At 41.6% G+C, this 20419-nt stretch overlaps 2 protein-coding genes across 5 annotated transcripts in view; one reads left to right on the top strand and one right to left on the bottom strand.

Moving 5' to 3' along the window:
• LOC126456704 (leukocyte elastase inhibitor-like) overlaps positions 1–9566 on the bottom strand; it is a 130981-nt gene extending 121415 nt beyond the window's left edge. For 3 of the 4 annotated variants that reach the window (XM_050092440.1, XM_050092442.1, XM_050092443.1), the window contains exon 1: positions 9500–9566. The gene's annotated coding sequence lies outside the window, so the exon portion shown is untranslated. Of the gene's footprint in view, positions 1–9412 lie in introns of all 4 variants that reach the window. The other variant, XM_050092444.1, reaches the window with a different exon arrangement.
• A 4166-nt stretch (positions 9567–13732) lies between these two features.
• LOC126456637 (serpin B3-like) overlaps positions 13733–20419 on the top strand; it is a gene marked incomplete at its 5' end in the record, with an annotated part of 75991 nt that continues 69304 nt past the window's right edge. Inside the window, one exon of the mRNA XM_050092380.1 lies at positions 13733–13783. Coding sequence (XP_049948337.1) covers positions 13733–13783 — 51 coding nt within the window. The remainder of the gene's footprint in view (positions 13784–20419) is intronic.

The raw sequence follows: 20419 nt of genomic DNA, 5'->3' as shown, positions 1-20419 counted from the left end.
GAATTTCACAATTGGCGGCCTCCCCTTGTCAGTGAGGTGCTGGTATTGGCGTCTTTGTCGCCGTAATGGCATTCTTGACTAACAACAACTCACCATGTCCAATCTCAGAGGTAACTAAGGCTCACGATCGTTACAGAGTGTGCTTAAAGCAAACATGATTTGCACCCCCACAGTGGCGCCACTGGCACTACTCTTATGCCACTGCCGCGAGTTCCGAGTAGACATCATCTTTCAGATGTAAAAACACGCCTAACAACTTTCATGTATGTCAGATAACTCCTCCTTGGCGCAGCGTTTTTTTTCCATCAGTGTATAAAAAAGATAATCTAAAACACAGGCCCATTATTGGTTTATTATTGTATAACTGCACTACACTTAAATCTTAAAAGTTACTTAACAGGACACAAGACCTGCTTAGGCAACTATGAGCCGTGACCGAGCGAGGTGGCGCAGTGGTTAGCACACTGGACTCGCATTCGGGAGGACGACGGTTCAATCCCGTCTCCGGCCATCCTGATTTAGGTTTTCCGTGATTTCCCTAAATCGTTTCAGGCAAATGCCGGGATGGTTCCTTTGAAAGGGCACGGCCGATTTCCTTCCCCATCCTTCCCTAACCCGAGCTTGCGCTCCGTCTCTAATGACCTCGTTGTCGACGGGACGTTAAACACTAACCACCACCACCACTATGAGCCGTGCTGCGGCTCGCGTTGGTGCTGTTGTACGTTTCCGTCCTTGTTGGAGGCCAGACTGTATCATTCAGTTGACGTGGTTGCGGTTGTTTGTATTCTTCTTGTGTTGACTGGCGCCACTAGGTTTCGCAAGCTTTGCCTGTCCGCTAGTGGCGGCAGCGGTGTTATCGATACGCAGTAACTGTGGCCCTATCTTTGGGGTGACTTCGTTGTTCTTCCAGGTCGTGTGAATAGGCAGTTCAGTTGGGGACTCTGGAGCAGCCAAGAGGGCAATGCGAGAACACACCGGGACCGCTGGTGGCACGCATGCACTGCCAGATGGAAGGGCTGTGGTCGCGAGGGTACACGACCTAGTCGTAAACCGGATCCAACAAACTTTAAGTTGAATGGATTTTAATCCTAGCAGTGATACCTCCTGTAATGTCTCTTGCAGCGGTCTCTCCGCGATATTTTCAGAAATTTTATAAATTATTTAACTCTGTACATATCTCGAAATATCTCCTCTTATCTTACCGATTCCTAAACTTTAATATACGATGATTATCAATGCAAAGTAGTTTCGAACCCTATTATTCCTTGGAGCGTCCATTTACTCCGTGGAATAGCTTCTCTGCTATCTATGTTTTCTCTTATGAAAAGAATGGTTGGGAGTGCTTGCCGATTAGTTGTGAAAGGAGGAGGATGTATATGTATGTATTGTTGAGCTAGTTGCCATCTTGATGAGATTCTGTATGAGAAGGAATTTAATACATGAACTAAACTAAAGTAAGTGTGTTCGCGTATTATTTAACTGATTATTATTGACAGTGTCTACTTACTACGCTGTGTTGCACGGGATCAGTGGGGAACGTCTGATTTACACTGGACGAACCTACCGTTTTGTATGCTCAAGATATACAGTTACTTCAAATAAATAGGCTAACACGGTCTTACCAGCAGATCTCCGGTCTTCCCCATGTGATCACCGAAAGTTAATAATTATTACAAATGTTTTCAGGAGATCGACTGACAATTTTCGTTGCACCGAGACTTCGAAATTGCTTCACTGCCTTATGGAATTTAAGTTAAGCTCAATTTAATCAGGATAGAACAGTATTGAACTGTGTGAATGTGATAAGCCTGCTTTGTAAATGAAAATTCCCTTAACATACGTATGTTTTTACTATCCTGATCAGTGAAGCTAAATCAGGCCGGTGTGAGAGAGGTTTTTAAATTTTTTGAATACCACAAAAAATATTAAACTCCACCATTGTGATATCTCGCGATTCTCCAGTGACTTGGGTTCGTGTTGCTGCTCGCACTGTCGCCAAGACGAAGAACAGCGAGTGGAGTGCTTACGGGAAGGCGGATCTAATTAGCTTTCCTCGACTGCTTGTTATTAATTGCTGCATTCTATGTGTTACTATCTGTTAAGTTCAACCAGCGGTATTTTTCCTGCCTCGTGGCCGCTAACGCTCCAGTGAACTGCCTTGTAAGTTAGAGTATGTAACGGCAGTGTACGTTTCCTCTCCTTGCCGCTACTGTCCAGTAAGGCGTGTAGTTTTGACAGTTTCCTTGATTTGTAGGGCGGTTGGTGTTTCTTCTACTCTGGTAATAGTGGTTCCTTTCTCCTTCCGGACTCTCTAAACACAGCATTCTGAGGATGTAGTGCTGACCGCTGGTTCCGGCTTTGGCATGGTGTTCCATCGTTGCATTGGTTATGGGACGTTAGGTAGCTTCAGCAGATAATCATTAGTCATTCGTTAGACTGCCACTAGTTTGAGTTACCACCTTGTGAAGTAAATGTAACTCTTGGCTGCCTTTCTGATCGCTCGCGAAAGTGTTTTTAGCCTGACCTACTCAGAGGTCGATTCCTGGAGCACCGTCTGTGACTAGCCGTTGTGTTTTATTATTGTGTTATTATTTTATCATTGTATTACCAAGTTACCGCCATTTGTTTCACCTGTTTGGCGATCAGTTGCTTGTCGTTTTGAATTAACCTTGTTATTATATTTGCTGTTTTGTTGTATGTTTCTAATGTTTTTTAATATAATTGCCATTCTTGGCACAGCAAGATTAAACGGTTGTGCTACCCAGTTTACTATCATTTTGTCTCACCTGTTTCGTGATCAGTTACCTGTCTTTGAAATTAACTTTAGCTATTTCTTTGCTGTTTGACTATATGTTTGTTAAATTTTTTTTTAACAGTTGCCATTCTTGGCGTTAAAGGCGTTCAGCCGTGACTGTCGCTACCTGTCCTAAAATTCTAATGTGGCAATTGTATTTTTAGCAGTTAACCTTTAAGACCTTGGTGATTTGTTTTCAGTATTTTAATAACTGTAGTTTATAAGTTGCAACAAGTTAAACAATTCTTAATTTATTGCCATTGAGGCCTTCAGCCGTGAAACAATTCTTAATTTATTGCCATTAAGGCCTTCAGCCGTGAGTGTCGTTACTTGTCTTAAAATTTTAATTTGGCAATTGTATTTTTTCAGCGAGCTTTAAGGCCTTGGTTACTTGTCTTTGTTATTTCAATAACTGTAAGTGTAATTTGCAGCAAGTTTAACCAATTCTTGATTTATTGTCATTAATGCCTTCAGCCGTCAAACAATTCTTAAATTATTGCCATTATTTTATTTTGTTGTTTAATTTAAGTAAATTGTGTGTGATTAAAAGAAAAGTCAACCAATAGTAACTGATTACGGCGCCGTCCACAATCGTAACGGAACCCTGCCGCCCTTGACTACCAGGTCTCAAACTACACACAGCCTTTAACTCTCAGCTGCTCATGCCCTGTAATCCTGTGATGAGTGAATTTTATTCAGCAGATCTTTGCCTCACTTTATGTTGAAGAAGTCACAGAATTCCGAACAACTGCTTTACAAACTGACTTTCACGATCAGTATTGCTTTCAAAGTCTCTACTTTCATTTGAGTTTCCTTAGATGCAGATATCGTAGTCATCAGAAGAAAAGACATGCTCTAGTGCAGAGTTTTTACTGAGAAAACGTAACAAACTGGACCAGAAGAAAGAACAGCCCAACTTGGAACAGGGTTTATAATAACTAGGGAAGTTAGGAAAAGCCTTCTAGAATTTGAACCCATAAATGAAAGGATGTGCAGACTCAGACTAAAAGGTAAATTTAGGAATATATCAATAGTTAATGCACATGCACCAACAGAGGAAAAAGAGGATATAATTAAAGAACAGTTCTACGAAGACTTGGAAAAAGTATGCTGTGCAGTACCTAAATATGACCTGATGCTAGTAATAGGAGATTTTAATGCAAAAATAGGGAGGAATGAACATCCGTATGGAGATTCTGGAAAATATTCACTACATGAAGAAAACAATGAGAATGGAGACTTACTATGCCAATTCGCAGCAAGGAATAATATGATTATTAAAAGTACCTGCTTTCCACATAAAAGGATCCATCTGGGTACTTGGAAGTCTGCAGCCAATGGAGTAGTCAATCAGATTGACCATATTGTAGTGATTGCACGCCACTCCACGTCAGTTACGGATGTACGCAGCTGCAGAGGACCAAACTGTGATTCAGACCACTTTTTGATAAAATCAGTCTTGAGAGAGAAACTGTCACTAACAAAGGGCAACAGAATGGGAAAGATGATGAAATGGAATACAGACAAACTGAACATCCCTGATGAAGTGAAAAATACCAAGTAACACTAAGCAGAAAGTTGAGCAATGAAAAGACCACAGTAGGAGTAGATGAAAGGTGGAACAGTTTTGAAAAAGCCATTAAGGGTGCTGCAGAGGAAATAATAGGCATAAGAAGGAACAGAAGAACCCAGGAGTGGTTTGATGAAGATTGCAGGTCAGCAATAGAGGAAAAGAACAGGGCAAGAACAAAAGTGCTACAGAGAGAAACCAGAAATAATGTGGAACAATATAGAGAATTAAGGAGAAGAGTTAACAGACTGTGCAAGAGAAAGAAAAGAGAGTGGAATAAGAAGAAATTTCAAGAACTAGAAGAACTAAAGGAACAGAGTGAAATAAGAAAGTTCTATCATGCCATAGGCAAAATGAAGAATAGATTCCAACCAAAAACAACGGCCTGTTCCAGTAAAGATGGGAAAATGATAAGGGAGGAAGAACAGATAGTGGGAAGATGGGCAGAGTATTTCAAAGATACCCTAAGCACCAGCCTAGAAGATGAAGAGACAGTTGCACAGGAGGGAAGAGTGGAGCTGGAAGTAGACAATGAAACCAATGAGGCAAGAAAGCCAACACTACAGGAGGTCTCCCAGGCTGTGCACAAGTCAAAAAACAATCGAGCCCTTGGGGAAGACAGCATAATTGCTGAATTAATAAAAACTGGTGGTGAAGCTGTAATAAAGGAACTGCACACATTAATATCAGATATATGGGAAACAGAAACTATGCCGGATAATTGGAAAATTGGAATAATAGTCCCCATTTATAAGAAAGGGGACAGAACAGCATGTGAAAACTATAGAGGTGTAACACTCCTAAGTACAGCTTATAAGATCTTCACAAGTATATGAAACGAAAGGATACAGAAGTGTGCAGAAGGCATACTAGGGGAATATCAGTGTGGCTTTCGACCAGGCAGAGGAACAACGGATCAAATATTTGTGATAAGGCAAATGATGGAAAAGTTCTATGAATATGATATAGATCTGCATTTCTTATTCATCGATTTCAAACAAGCCTTTGACAGCATAAATCGGCAAGAACTATACAGAGTACTGAAAGAAGTTGGTATATGTGCTAAATTAATAAGACTAATCAGAATGACAATGACAGAGACAAGAGCAAAAGTAAAGGTCCTTAGCAGAACAAGTGATAACTTTGACTTTAATAAAGGTGTGAAACAAGGGGATAGTCTCTCCACTGTCCTATTCAACATAGCCCTGCATAGTGCAGTAAATAAAATCAACAAAAGAGGCACCATATTTATGAAAACTAGCCAGATATGTGCATACGCTGATGACATTGCTACAGTAGGAAGAAATACCAATACACTCCTAGAAACATACCGGCCAATGGAAACAGAAGCCTTAAAAATTGGTCTCATAGTAAATGAAAACAAAACAAAATATATGGTAATGTCATAATCTGAGGCCAGAAGAACCCCTAAAAACCTAAACATCAATGGGAAATGTTTCAATGGAGTGTCCTCTTTTAACTACTTGGGAGCCCTAATAACAAATGATAACAGTATTGGAAAGGCTATAAGGGACAGAATACAAGCAGGAAACAGAGCTTACTTTGCAAATTTGCAGCTTTTCAAAAATAGCCTTGTTACAAGAAAAACTAAACTGCTAATATATAATTCCCTAGTCCGCCCAGTTATCACATACGGCTCAGAGGTATGGACGTTGACAGAACACGATAAAAATGCTCTAAGAAGCATTGAGCGGAAAATACTACGCAAAATCTATGGGCCAATAAGGCAGGAAGAAGGCTGGAGAATACGCTACAATGCCGAATTACAAGAGTTAATACAAGGCAGGGACAAAATTAGTGAAATCTCAGCGAATACGATGGCTAGGACACTTGGAGAGAATGGCAGAGGATAGAATTCCAAAGAAAATGATGAAAGGTATGATCCATTCAGTTAGGCGAAAAGGGAGACCTAGAAGAAGATGGATCGACGAGGTAATAATGGATATCACCAATATGGGAGTCCGGGGGTGGAAAAGAGCAGCAAATAACCGAGAAGTGTGGAGGAAGATCGTTGAAGAAGCCAAGGCTCACCAAGGGCTGTAGAGCTACTGAAGAAGAAGACGTAACACAAATTCCATTTCTCTATTTTCTGAGGTTTGAACTTCAAATTGAATGCATCATCAAGTAGGCCGTGTGAACGCTTTTCATAATATGGTGCGACACGGTATGTTAGATTAGGAATACGATATTGAAATAAAGTACAGATACTTTTACGGTGCTACAAATGTAAAAAGTTATACGTTGAAACCTCACATAACTAAGAATTTAGTTTTCTTTCTAAAAACCAGAACATTTAGGCATCTTGACACAACCTGATGGAGACAAGGAGTCTAGACCTGGTGTATGGCTAAAATATCTGGCTCTGGTCAATTAAAGGAAAAATCGTAATAGATCTATTAATAAAAGCTGTGCTAACATTTTGCGTAGGTCCAGAGTTTGAGTCTCGGTCCGGCACACAGTTTTAGTCTGCCAGGAAGTGTCATATTAGCGAACGCACCGCTGCAGAATGAAAATTTGTTCTGGAAACGTTCTTACTTATTTGTAAGCCTCTGTCGGTCAAACGAAACAGCCAGTTTTTTTTAACAATTACCCGTAGAATAAACATAAATCACAACAATGATTCACCACAACACACTAAACTACAAACGCACTAACATGTTTTGAAACATGGTGTTACATTAATAATGCAAATTCGTGGAGTTCCTTTGCACTGATTTTTTTTCATAGGTTGATATTGGAATGATGGGAGATCATTAATTCATTTATAAACCATGTTTAAATAGGAAGCTAATGTTTTTTAAACGCTGTAATTTCAGTGCAGTAAGACAGATACTGAAGTGGGGGAAGCGTTTTCTGAAGTTTGCTGTACAAGTATTCCTGCTCATTTCTGTACTTTTCGCATGTCAAAATAACGTGACTGAGATTGGCTGCTTGGAAAGCTTTCGCAGGATAATACAAGGAGAATACAGACCGCCTTTAGCTTTTATCCTATGGAGGTGGCTTGAATAACACGCACGTCGCAGGAGCGTCCTATTGATCGTTGTAGTACGTCTTGGAAACTGCCTTTCGTAACATTATATTTCACTAAAGCATCCACTGTTTCGTTATGCTGAGTCCCACAGTGAGCCTTTATGCATATTAACGTCTTGCTGCTTAGTTTTGGTAATCCAAATTACATTCAAAAGAACTATTACACGTTAACGTATTTGCTTGAGTCCACTTGCAGCGAAACACCAATTTTTGTGAGGCACTTCTACTTAGCACAGCAAAGTTTTAAACTTTTGAAATTCCATGTTTTATAGCTGCCTTGGTTGCCTGCCTCCTTAGCTGTGTGTATAGAGAGGCTTACTGAAGAGGGGAATCTATTTTGTACGTTTCTGGGCGGTAGTGATTTCACTGGTGCAGTTATCGCTGAATTTATGTCAGGTTTCTGAGAGCTTAATATGTATTCATACTGAAGAACTGGATGATAATAAACTTGTAAAGCAACCAGTTATAATGTAAGATATATCACCAAGCCTTCTATTTAGTAGATGTCCGCCGCTTGTGGTCTCGCTGTAGCATTCTCGCTTCCCGAGCACCAGGTCACGGGTTCGATTCCCGACGGGGTCAGGGATTTTGACCTGCCTCAAGGTGACTGGGTGTTGTTGTGTCGTCTTCATCATCATCATTCATACCCATTACGGTCGGAGGAAGGCAATGGCAAACCACCTCCACTAGGACCTTGCCTAGTACAGCGGTGAATGTCTCCCGCATCGTTCCCCTATGCAGTGTGAAGGAGTACGGGACTTCATCATCATCTAACTGGTAGATGTACTCGAGATGTTTATCTTCTGTTCCTCACCTCTTATGTGTTTGACAGATTCCTAATTATTACAAGCACAGAAAGATCTAATCGCTGTTATCAGCCAATGACAGATGTTAAAACACTCCACAAGCACGGCATCAATCAGTAAGGAATTTTTCGTTGTCGACGTTTCGACCTTGGAGCCGCCACCTCTCAATCAGGCAGCTTTTCGGCACCACGAACAAGGAAAACTCCCTGGCCGTACAGGGAATCGAACCTAGCCCCCCACACTAGGGCCTGTCGCGTTCACCACTCTGCTAGAGAGGCCGACCATTGCACTGAGACATAACTTAATTTCTCTCAGCTGCATTATGTATATTCCGCGTTAAATATATCGAGAAAACGAGTGATTCGGCTATCCGCAAAGAGGAGATGGAGGAAGAAGAGAAACTCGCCTGCAATCCCAATATTGGGCTCACTTCAGTCGCGAGAATGCAGTTTGCCACACAGTTTGTTTTGGCAAAGTTGAAAGCGTTATTTACAAAGGAGATTTATGCAAAACGCGTGTAGTACTTGTGATTCTCAGTAACTCATGGGATCGCAGATTAGAAACGATTAGCAAAGCTAAACTATGTATTCGTGAAGCACAGGCACGAAATATTTCCACACAACAAATTAAGTTTAGATATAAAGTGATTCGTTAACTCACTAACCAATTTCATATTAACATAATTTAGTTGCAGATGAGAAGCTACCACGACCACATACTATACAGAGGGTCCTGCATAACTGTACAATGTGAATCTAACATTAAGACAACAACAAACAAAATCAGTTTTAGACCTAATTTTCGTAGATTACTCGTCACTTGAACATCTTCACATTTCAGAGATTTGATTAAAGAAACGCCACTGACGATGGCACAAAGATGCTGAAACGTGTTTCGGTCTATATGAAAAACATGTGTTTTGCATGATAGGTAGACTCGATATCCAACAAATACTGCTCGGACTTTATCGTGCACTTAATTTCTCTCAGCTGCATTATGTACATTCCGCGTTAAATATATCGAGAAAACGAGTGATTCGGCTATCCGCAACGAGGAGATAGAGTAAGAAGAGAAACTTGCCTGCATTCCCGATACTGGGCTCGCTTCAGTCGCGAGAATGCAGTTTGCTACACAGTTTGTTTTGGCAAAGTTATGTCTCAAAGTTATGTCTCAACAGTTTAACTAACTTACCTTTACGCCATGGTGCGCAATGCCCGTGTGGTTAACAAGTAGTAATGCGGTGCTACGTAGCTATCAGCAATCGATAAGATTACTTACAAGAGAGGATACAGCGAAGCGGGAGACACCTCTCGGCACGAGCTGCGACTAACTGCCGTTGTGTTCTTCCCCGCAGAGTATATACCTGCTATTTTCGACGCCAGGAAGCTCTGACGTCATCTTGTAGCGCGAAACCCATTACCACATTATTTTCCTCGCATCGCTGCCGACGTCCTCTCCGCACATGCAGTCAAGGTCACTTTATGCAGTTGACAGCTCTGTAGCAATGTCCTACGACACGATTAACAAAACTGTTTCCTTGCTGCTGACTGCTGCAAAGAAGCGTGAGTGTGTTAACCAAAGAGAAATGTCTGAATAAGGTGCGAGTGGCTACGGTGAAACGAGAGAGGAAACGGACTAGCTTCACGTAGAACACTGCTACTGGTGACGTGCTAACAACCTGTCAAACTAATCTTACGGCAACTTATCATCTAGGGCAGGGCTTCCCAACGTGTGGTCCGCAGACCCCTTAGGGGTCTGCGGCCACCCTTCACCAAATCGTGTAAAATAATAAGTAGAATTATTGAATAAAAATGTGAAAATAAAATTCATCACTTTTTTTCGTGTGAAAAACATGTGTACTTTTACATCAGGTCGTATTCCCAAGCAGCCTTTGCGGTTTCCAAGTGAGAACGCATACACAGTTTAGTGCCAGAGAATGCGGCTTCTCTGATCGACTGTTTCGCAACAATATGGGGGTCGTTTGTGCGCCGGCTCACGGCACTAGATGCGCTGAAACCTTTTACGCAGGCGCGGAGCGAGCTTTGTCGACCAATCACAGCGTTCGCTGGCACGTGTGCGGCCCCGGGCCTCATTAAATCTTAAACTTGCTTTGTCAGTGCACTACCTATTTCATAAATCGATTTTTGACCTGTTTATTACTTCTAATATGGATCGGTGGCTGAAGTCAGAATCATTGAAGAAGGGTGCAGTTTCTCCATCGCCTCCCCAACAAGGGAAGTTTCCAATTGAAATGAATGAGGAGGGAGGACGACAAGAAGCTCCAAAGCCGGATTTATTATGTGTAAACGGTGCAAGTATTCCATTGGTTGCAATATCCTGTGGAAGTGGAATAACCAAGATGCGTAAGTACATCGAAAGATATTTAGAAATGGGCTTTGTGGAGACAAATGAGGGTAAAGATCAGTGTGTAATTTGTGCGCGAGTCCTTCCAAACAGTTCAATGGTTCCAGTTAAATTGCGCCGTCATTTTGAAGATACTCACCCGGATTTCCAGACTAAAGACATCGATTTTTTCAAAAGAAAGAGTGCTGAACTAGCTGCTTCTCACCATTGCATGAAAACTCATGCAAAAACAATTAACGAAAATTCATTAAAAGCTTCGTTCTTGGTTAGTTATCGAGTGGCAAAAACAGGCAAAGCTCATACCATTGCAGAAAATCTGATAAAGCCGTGTGTTAATGATATTGTTTCTTGCATGCTAGACGAAAAGGCAGTAAAGCTTGTATCTTCGGCCCCATTGTCAAACAATACTGTCAAGAGACGCAATGTTGACATGTCAAATGATGTGAAAGACACTCTTGTTTCTCGCATCCAACACAATTCATTTCTCTGCAGATAGATGTGTCCACTGATGTTGCAGGATTAGCGATTTTATTAGCTTTTGTCCGTTATGAATATTCTGGATGTTTTGAGGAGGACCTCTTATTGTGCAGACCAGTAGCTGCCAACACAACAGGTGCTGAAATATTCCGTCTATTGGATGATTTTTTTAAGGACTAACGAAGTTTCATGGTCTAATTGCATAGATGTGTGCACAGATGGTGCAAAAGCTATGACGGGTCCTACAGTCGGAGCGATAAAGAAAATAAAAGAAAACGCCATGATTTGCAGCACTAGTCTTTGTGCTCTCCACAGATACGCTTTAGCTACGAAACAAATGCCTGTTTCGTTCATGAAAGTTTTAGACGAATCCACTCAAATCATTAACTACATAAAATCATGGCTGTTGAAGTCAAGACTTTTAACAATACTGTGTGAAGATATGGGAAGCCTTCATCATTCCCCGCCTCTCCACACAGAAGTGAGGTGACTCTCACGTGGGAATGCATTATCTCGGTTGTACGAATTAAGATTGGAAGCTTTTGGAGCATAACACCAGATTAACAGACCTTATTAATGACGAAAATTGGCAGTGTATACTTGCCTATTTGTCAGATATTTTCTCCAAAATGAACGAAATGAGTATTTCACTCCAGGGGCAAAGTGAAACAAAGTTCACTGCTATCGACAAAGTTCGAGCATTCAAGAAGAAAATCAATTTTTGTGCAGAGAGTGTCGAGGAGGGGGAGGTTGAGTGCTTTCCTCTTCTGTAGGAGGTTTTGAAAAACAAAACATTGGCGCTTGGGAAGAGTTTGTTTCATCAAATCCTGGAACATCTCTGAAGCTTGATGTCATTGTTGGAGCATTATTTCCCAAAAGCTGAAGATGAGAAGCTGCAGAAATACGAATGGGTGGTCAACCCATTCAATGTATCCAAAAAGCCGAACATTCAATCATCAAATGAATATGAGTTGTTGATAGAAATTGCCACAGACCCTACCATGAAATCAAGTTTTGACATTGACGGTTACTCACACTTTTGGATCCGTTTGCATAACAAGAAATACTACCCCCTTGCTGAAAAGGCCAAACGTGTACTTCTTCCGTTTGCCACAACAAACATGTGTGAATCTGGATTCTCGATCTATGCTGCCCACAAAACCTAAGTACTGAAGCTGTCTAGATGCGGAACCACACATCCGTCCCCAGTTGTCAAGAACTGAACCCAACTTTTCAAAACTGTGTCAGCAGAAGCACCCTCAACCATCAGATTAGGGTTCCATTACTATTCCCACAGACTCATCTATAGTAAAGCAGAAAGCATTTTTCTTCATAGATGCTCAGTGAACGTACCTGAACTATAACTCTGTAGGAATTTTGTTTGTCTTCTATCATTTACAAAATAATTATTAATTGAATTCTGTTGGCATTGATATTTTTGTTACGAAAATTAAAATCATCTAGAAAGCGAATTTCTTTTCTTAATAATATATTCTGTCCTCTCAGTTAAAAATATGGCCTGCCTATACTTCAATTACAATTACTTGCTATTACTCCGACACTATATTGTGGCAACTGGCTGCGAGCGTAAACAAATGAGGACTTTTCACGTGCCACTTTGTAAAAGGCAAACCTCCTCTGCCAGAATTGTTTACTTTGAGATAAAAAGTCTTACGTTCTGTGAAATGATTTGTCTTCTTATATAGAAAAAAGAGAGTCTGTTTGTTTGTTTTCCTAATTTGTTTACAGTCGAGGCTGACTGCCACGATATAGTGTCAAAGTAGTAGTTGAAATTGTCAGCTGTGGCTAAACTGTTGCCACGCCGCCTGCCAGTTGCCAGCTACCAACTGACAGTACACTGTTGCAACGCCGCCTGTTAGCTGCCGGCTACGGACTGACACCTGCCGTTCAGTAGACACGCAAAGACGTAAGAAAACTAGACTTTTGGAGCTGTTTACACGGGCACGAAAATCGATTGTGGAACTGGAAAATGGCCGGCCGCGGTGGACGTGCGGTTCTAGGCGCTGCAGTCCGGAACCGCGGGACTGCTACGGTCGCAGGTTCGAATCCTGCCTCGGGCATGGATGTGTGTGATGTCCTTAGGTTAGTTAGGCTTAAGTAGTTCTAAGTTCTAGGGGACTGATGACCTTAGATGTTAAGTGCCATAGTGCTCAGAGCCATTTGAACCATTTTTTGAACTGTAAAATGGCTTCATAGAAGCAGATTTCCAGAATCGATTTTGAAGTGTTTACCTGACCAACCAAAAGCGGAACTGGGACATCGGTTTACGAAATCCGGTTTTGGAAACACATGTAAACTGGGTGAATGTATTCCCACACATTGCACCACAGATGTCACAATAGCCCTTTAAAGGAATTCCCTTGGCCTCTTTTCTTTCGTGATGTGTTTGTATCTCGAATCATGGGTCTGCCTCTTTTCTTCACAGCCGCACGGAATGGCCGTGCAATCTTAGGCGTCATGTCGTCGTGGATTGCGCGGCCGCTCCCGGAGGTTCGGGTCCTCCCTCAGGCATGCGTGTGTGTGTGTGTCTGTGTGTGTGTGTGTTTTGTCCTTAGCGGAAGTTAAACTTAGGTTAATAGTGTGTAACACTAGGGACTGATGACCTCAGCAGTTAAGTCCCATAGACTTCAGATACATTTGAACACCCAACAGCAGCCAAACGGTGGAAGTGAACAGACCACAAGTGGCAGCTTGTCAACAGCGAACAGTCTGGACGTGACGTTGATTGCTCTTGGAGGAAGGCAGCTCCAACTTGTGAAATGTCAATTACCAAGTAATTTTAATCAGGCTATAGTGTGTTGAACAAAGGGTGTAAATCCACCAGTAAGTGTCTGGATACAGTGGGAATTAAAATTGCATCGTTAATTTCAAGTTGTTTTCATTCATCTCTAAGCCAAAGACTATTGATACCTCGGGGGGGGGGGGGGGGGGGGAGCATGGCACTTGCATTAAGAAGCTTTCAGTCCCCATGGGTTTCGCTCTGAAATTTAAAGTTACTGTGCTCTTGGCTGACTAGGGGTCCACCATGGATTTTCAACTGAAGAAGGGGTCCGCCAGCTGAAAAGGTTGGGAAGCCCTGATCTAGGGTACTCGCAAGATGTCTCACCTAAGATTTCTCTAACGACTCTGAAAATAGTTCCGATTATAGCTACAGCCGACAAAAAAGAGAAAAGCAAATGTACTGATATTCAAAGCAATTCTTATTTATTCTTCACTCTCAGTTACACAGTTTTGATACATGACATCTCTGTGGATCAACTTTAGATCTGAAACAAAGTATGTAGAAGTATGTAGTGTTTATTATTTTACAAGCAGAAAAGAATTATACATAATTATAATATTTACTTACGTAGTTGCTTCAACAAACAATCGTATCTGTGTCAGAACCTCACGTGTTTTGCAACTGCTGTCAAGTTTTTAAGTTGATGTCTGGTCCGCCAGATACTGGTTTAAGACAATGACCACAGTTGCTAAAAACAGTACTCTGATGTGAGATTTTTCCACAGACACGTTAGGTTGCTGGCACAAATGTGTAAGTGAATTCCACATTTATGTACACTTGAACACCCCCTTCAAAGAAAGTTGTATTTCACAATTTCATAATTTTCCAGCAAATAAAAATTACTGGTGTTTTCCTTTGATACTATTTATTTATTATTTAAAATCGAGCAACGAAGTAAATGCTATACAATAGCAAAGTGTATTTTGTACATTTTACAATACTTAGAAAGGTATCTTAAAATCTGTGTAGCATTCTGCGTAAGAACGTTGTATATCTTGTAACAGTACGTTGTAAACTAAAGTTCAGTGTCAAAAAATATTAATTTTTTGTCACTAAGGCAAAAATAATGGAATGTATTAACAGAATATATTATCAGGCATATTAAAGTAATACAATGTATTCATTTAATTAACCTCCAAACTAAAAAAAGACAAGAATATTAACCTAGCGGAATTTATACAAAGGATAAATAGTTTGAACTGTTCACTCACAAGGTAAGTTCACATAAAATTCCCTGTTCTGTGCATCAAGGTATTTACATACAACAAAGAAGTCCTTTTTCGCTGTCGATAGAGGAAACAGCTCCTAACACAACACAGGAAATCCCATGAGTGATATAGGGTTGATAACTTGATTTCCTCTTTTGGTTTTAGCAGGACAGTGGCGTATCAAAGTTGACCAATATTTTGACCAAGCTGCACATACACTGCATTTGTGTCATATGCAGCGATATTCATCCATGTACAGAAATAATATATTGGTAGCATTCAACCATAATTTTTGTACACACACAACTCAACAACGCGTTTCGAGAGACGATGCTCTCGTCAATAGGTTCTATAACTTATCACATGAACTTGAAGCTCTAATACGTCTAACAGTTGAGCGTTCCCAAAATAAAATGGAACATGTGGTATCGATAGCAACGATGCCACGGCGATTTAAAGTTATTAGGTTGGCACTACGACCGACACCGACGACAGCGCCCTCTAGCCGGCGCTGTTGAGATCTACGAGCTCCACTGCAGTGTCCACCCATTTCATCCAGAGCAGCTGGCTGGGAAACTTCGCTTCAGCTTCGCACCTAAGGGCAAAGTTATGTATAATTCTTGTTGCTAAAGTAAAGGTGGTTTTAATTCACACTGCACTACCGAGAGATTTTCACCGTCTCTAAACATTCTGCGTGGTGTCTGTTTGTTCTATATCGTGTCTCCCTACCACTTTCGCGCAACGACGCTCTGAGCGTGTTTTTTAGGGAATTGACTAGTTTGAACCTGGGACCTGTTGCTGGCAAGGAGACGTCAGACCACACATGACATGTAGAATTCAGAAGAGTTCAGTGAGACTAGCGATGATATAACCAAATACTTAATGATTTCAGCGTCAACTCCACTGCACTCCCTGTAAAGGAATCTTAATACTAACTAAATTTAGTGGAAGGGGTTCAAGGCTTTCCTATTTTTAGTTAGCTGGTAAAATAATGTCGAAAAAGCAGTTAAGTTTACCACTGGAAATTTTATTCTACTCACAAAACATCGTTTATAAATTGCACTATTGATAAAAGAAAATGTTTTAATACAGGATGGTAAAAACCAACTGCGTTCAACAAAAATGTAAACGAATATTCCCTGAATGGGTTTCCAAGTTCTACAATGGATCGAAGGATGACCTATGCCATATCACATCTATAATCTAGGTTTAAATTAAGTTTCACAATAGAGAAAACTATCAAAATGGTCTACAGTGACCCTCAATTATCTTTAATTACTTATCTAACTTGTCGTAAATTACAGTGGCTGATGTGGCTTCTCAATAACTATATAACAGAAAAATCATCGCGTTTCAGATTTTTACTTCAAGTGGCAAATGTGAACACCATGAGCTTTAACTGACGATTGACACTAGTATTACGCAAAAAGGGGGTGTAACAGATGAGACTTCTGCAGTTCTGAGTGAAGCTTTATGCGCTGTTATGCAGCATCGCGTGCGTTCATTACCTTGTCTGTGTTCGTCAGGGGACGGCGGGCAGCAAAGCTCCGCTCACCTCACCGTCTCGGAAGCATCTCTCTCCTAACTTCACCTTACTACAATTTACCGAAGTTGGTTTAAAAAAAAAACTATCTGGCTGTGTTTTCATCTGACCAATCAGGGTCTCAATGTTAACCTTAAGCTCCGCCTACAAAAATTCTGTCTATCCAATGAGAAACGTTATACTTTTCGTGGTGGGGCAATGTTTTTAATGTTTGCTACGTAACAGAGACGCGAAAAAGTCTCACGCTAAAACTTGCAGCTGGTGTGGTCCTTTTAGCGTTATCCTAAGATCTATACTGTTCTTCTGGAGGGCTCTAGCTTTTAACATGGGCTGGGGGGTGGTCCTAACGTAACAGAGACGCGAAAAAGTCTCACGCTAAAACTTGCGGGTGGTGTAGCCCTTTTTGTGTTATCGTAAGATCTATACTGTTTTTCTGGAGAGCTCAAGCTTTTAACATGGGCTGGGAGGGGGGGGGGGGGGTGGGCCTGACGTAACAGAGACGTGTAAAAGTCTCACGCTAAAACTTGCAGTTGGGGTGGTCCTAGTGGTTAGCTGGCGACGTGGGTGTCCAGTCCGTCCCGTATTGTAGGCTTAACACGGTTCTGTTCTCAGCTTCTGTTCTCGTTTCCCCCTCGGAACTGCGTCTGTCTCACGGTGGGAAGGTAAGACATGCATTTAGGCATTCTTGTGTTAGTCTGTGGTATTCAATTTGCTCACTCGTTACTCGTATTACTTTGGTTACTTTAATGTCACGATTTATTCGGAGCTATGTGACATACTACTGGATTTGCTTATCATGTCAGGGTTTTCATGGAAGGTGTTGGATTTGCCTGACACCAAACAATTATGTCTCACCACGGACAACGCAGTGGCCGACAGCCTTCATTTAACAATCGAGAACAGGGAGTTTCCGTTGGGTTGTCAGTGCTAAAAGAAAAGCAATACTGCGTGAATTAGCACCAAAAATCAACGTGGGACGTACGACGAACGTATCCGTTAGGACAGTGCGGCGAAATTGGCGTTAATGGGCTGTGGCAGCAGACGACCGACGCGAGTGCCTCTGCTAACAGCACAACATCGCCTGCAGAACTTCTCCTACGCTCGTGACCATATCCGTTGGACACTTAACTCCTCTCGAAGAGTCCATGAAGGCCGGGCCGCCGTGTCATTCTCAGCCTATAGGCGTCTCTGGATGCGGTTATGGAGTAGCATGTGGTCAGCACACCGCTCTTCCGGCCGTATGTCAGTTTCCGAGACCGGAGCCGCTACTCCTCAATCAAGTAGCTCCTCAGTTTGTCTCACAAGGGCTGAGTGCACCCCGCTTGTCAGCAGCGCTCGGCAGACCGGATGGTCACCCATCCAAGTGCTAGCCCAGCCAGACAGTGCTTAACTTCAGTGATATGACGGGAACCGGCGTTACCACTGCGGCAAGGCCGTTGACCGTTGGAAAAATGGTTCAAATGGTTCTGAGCACTATGGGACGTAACATGTGAGGTCATCAGTCCCCTAGAACTTAGAACTACTTAAACCTAACTAACCTAAGGACATCACACACATCCATGCCCGAGGCAGGATTCGAACCTGCGACCGTAGCGGTCGCGCGGTTCCAGACTCTAGCGCCTAGAACCGCTCGGCCACCCCGGCCGGCAGCGTGGGTTGTGTTTACATAGAATAGACTGGGTACTTTGATCCAACTGAACCGATAATTGACTGGAAATGGTTATGTTCAGCTACTTGGTGATCATCTGCAGCCATTCAGCGACAGAATTTTTATGGATGACAATGCGCCATCTTGGACAGTTCGAGCGATAGATTTGGCTATCCAGATCGCCAGACGTGAATCCTATGGAACATTTGTGGTACATAATCGACAGGTCAGTTGGTACACAAAATCCTGCACTGGCAATACTTTGGCTATTCTGGACGGCTACAGAGGCAGCATGGCTGAATATTTCTGCAAGAGACTTCCAACGACTTATTGAGTCCATGCCATGTCGAGTTGCTGCACTGCCCACGGTAAGAGGAGATTTGATACGATATTAGGCGATAACCCATGACTTTTGTCACCTCAGTGTATTACTGAAATATATCTGCATCTCCTTCGAAAGTGCAATGTCTACAGAAATGCAGTGCAACCGGTATTTGCAAATACCTGTGAATCGTCATTATTACGGAATTGTTTCAGTTTAAGACTTCAGCTAAGTTGACTTTTGGAGCGCAGCCTTAAATCGTATTGAAACGCGTCCGATGAATATTATTAAGAAGACGAGAATACAGTCTTCAGAATGTGTTGGTGTAGCAGAATTCTATACATTAGGTGGGAAGAATGGATAACGAAGAACTGCTGACTGACTAATACTTTTTTATTCTATGGCGAACGGGCCACGTGCCTTATTCCGCTGCTTTCCAGTCGTTTGTAGTGTGCTCCCATACTCCCCACGCAATGATAAAGCACTTTTGAAACTATCCTAGGGACCTCTAATGTGTATATAGATGACTAGAGTAATGGTTCGAGCATCATCTCTCGGGTTGAATTGTGCCATAGAAACGCTGGGATATGTGATCTTGCGAATGCTCAAATGGTTCAAATGGCTCTGAGCACTATGGGACTTAACATCTATGGTCAGCAGTCCCCTAGAACTTAGAACTACTTAAACCTAACTAACCTAAGGACAGCACACAACACCCAGCCATCACGAGGCAGAGGAAATCCCTGACCCTGCCGGGAATCGAAACCGGGAACCCGGGCGTGGGAGCGAATGCTCAAACTAAGGTGTGAAGAACTTCACGGGACACTTCTTAGAAAATCGCACAAACTGGTTGAAATTCATCTACAACACAGAATTGCTATGGACATACACACAGAGCAGCATATTCTAATTGTTGCTACTCGTGAATGCTTTCATATCATTTGGCTTCGGTCAACTTAGTTGAAATATGACGAGTAGTAATCATCATATTGAAGTTTTGATCTCAATTCCCGTACTTGCAGAAAAATAATAATGAATTAAGGTTGGGTCCACCTTTTTACAAGGACACAGGTTATTCTTTGCCTTTAACAACCAAACATGTTTCACCACAATTGTGATATCCCCAGTGGGTTTTCTATTATTATCCTGAAACGCATAAATAAAGCTTATTTTTAGGTTAAGGAATATGATACATCAGATTCGGTTGTCATTTAAATAGTGTGTGCAGTTTACGTTTTATTTTACACTGCACGCGTCCTGTGGCTGTTAACCAAAATTAAAAACATGTCAAAGTTAGTACGCCATGTCATCTGCAAACGTGAGGAATGTTAAAAAGTCAGTGCAGCCATAGGTCTAAGTTAGGACACCACGTCATCTACAAACATGAGGGATGTTAAAAAATCAATGTAGATTTTATAACATCCCTCATATTTGCAGCTGACGTGGTGTCCTAACTTCGACCTGTAACTGATTTTGGTTGACAGCCAAAGCTTGCACACATTGTAAAATAAAACATAAAGTGCACACACAATTTAAGCGACAACAGAATCTGATGTATCATATTCCTTAAAATAAAAATAACCTGTATGCATCTACTTCAGAAAAAAAAAGAAAAATCCTCTTAGGATGCCACACCTGTCGTGAAACATTTTTGAATGGTAAAACAAAACAATAAATTGTGTACTTGCAGGAAGGTGTACCCATCCTTAATTCATTAAAACATTAATTAATTTTGCTCCATGTGCATTTCATGCCAGATATTGCGCGTTTCGTAGCACGCGCTGGTTCCATATTGTTTTCTACTTATTATTCTTTTTCTGTGCTCCTAACAAG

This window comes from Schistocerca serialis, chromosome 2 (assembly GCF_023864345.2).
Source record: "Schistocerca serialis cubense isolate TAMUIC-IGC-003099 chromosome 2, iqSchSeri2.2, whole genome shotgun sequence".
Classification (NCBI taxonomy): domain Eukaryota; kingdom Metazoa; phylum Arthropoda; class Insecta; order Orthoptera; family Acrididae; genus Schistocerca; species Schistocerca serialis.
The sequence above is the reverse complement of the archived record's forward strand: the minus strand, read 5'-3'. Positions and strand labels throughout refer to the sequence as shown.